At 38.1% G+C, this 1,342-nt stretch overlaps 1 protein-coding gene across 1 annotated transcript; it reads right to left on the bottom strand.

The window, feature by feature from the left end:
- Window positions 1–19: 19 nt before the first annotated feature.
- Window positions 20–1,328, bottom strand: LOC110024969 (L10-interacting MYB domain-containing protein-like). Its single transcript, XM_020725178.1, has 2 exons — window positions 840–1,328; window positions 20–756 (listed from the first exon to the last, which is right to left on the bottom strand). Exons 1-2 carry the CDS (start codon window positions 1,167–1,169, stop codon window positions 241–243), a joined length of 846 nt encoding a protein of 281 aa, XP_020580837.1. The 5' UTR covers window positions 1,170–1,328; the 3' UTR covers window positions 20–240.
- Between the last annotated feature and the right edge of the window lie 14 nt (window positions 1,329–1,342).

Below are 1,342 nucleotides of genomic sequence, written 5' to 3' on the forward strand. Positions count from 1 at the left end.
TTGGGTCCATTCTGATTTATACTGGACATATTTTGACAAAGAAAAATAGAGTATTAAACTAATCATCATTTGGAGCAGACCTATATAATCTAACATGTGACAAGTAATAACACAAGCATTTAGTGTAGAGGAGGGGTAGAAAACAAAATAAACTGAAAAGTCTCATTAAACAACAGTTCAAATAACCATGTCTTCTCATAAACTATTAAAGTAAGGACGTAGCAACTAAAAAAAGTCCATTCAAATTTTCTTGCACTCAAAAAAATGTCGTAGATACGACACCCTGCGCTCTTTGGCAATAGCTGTGAAAAAATCTCTTTGCACCGAATCTTGAAGCAGCTCAACAGCGAAGTAGTATAGCTCATCATCCGCTGCAATACTCGGATCCTGCTCTAGAATAGCCACGACCTCATTAATTGATGTTTTCTGTACTTTATGGGGGGCATCATTGGAAGAATCCATTAGGCATGATATCTGGTTTCTGATTGTGGCAGCTCCACCCTTTTTTTTGCTCTCGAACCTAGATCGCTTAGAGCGATTCGTAGATTGAATCTCAGTTGGACCTGCACTTGGAAATTCAGGTGAATCATCTGATAAACTGACAGCAACATTGTCCTGTGTTTCACCAAATCCCATCTCGTTTGGAGCGCATGCATATTTCCCTGTTGCAACGACACCCCCGAACATTTGGTCTAACTTCTCCTCCAACTCAGGTTCAATCCCACATGTTTTATACTTTTTAGCTGCTGGAACCACCTGGAACAAAAAACCCAAATCATTTTGTTCAGTCCTGAAAGAGAAGTATATTACACAAATTATGAAAAATAAAATTTACTTACCGCGAGCCTCTCTGCCCACCACTCTTCCGAAGCATCAATGGTTCGCTTTATTGGATCCCAACCCAAACCAGTTGAACCACGCTTTAGATCCTTCCAAATTTTCCAATCTTTCTTTAGTTGATCCCATTTGTTTTTCATTTGCAGCCTGTCGTACTCCCGTCCGGTGGAGTCTTTAAAATGTTTAATGATACTATTCCAACCTTCTTTATTGAAAAAGGTTGTCGGTCTATTGCCCAGCTCAATTTCTTTGATACAGAGGTCGCAGAACAACAATTTGATTTCCTTTTCCCAGATTGCCGGTGAACCATGTTCTTTAGACTTACCAGCCATGTTACTACTACGACGAAGCAAAGATATGAAACACAACAATATAGTTTTCGATTAAAAAATTGATTAAAGAAAGTAAAAAAAATGAAAAAAGGACACCAAATGTTAATTGGATATGCTTATCGCATAAAAGTAAAGAAAGCATGTGCTGCAAAACCACTGAAAGACAAAATTAA

The sequence above is a fragment of the Phalaenopsis equestris genome, unplaced genomic scaffold (assembly GCF_001263595.1).
Source record: "Phalaenopsis equestris unplaced genomic scaffold, ASM126359v1 Scaffold000287, whole genome shotgun sequence".
Classification (NCBI taxonomy): Eukaryota; Viridiplantae; Streptophyta; class Magnoliopsida; order Asparagales; family Orchidaceae; genus Phalaenopsis; species Phalaenopsis equestris.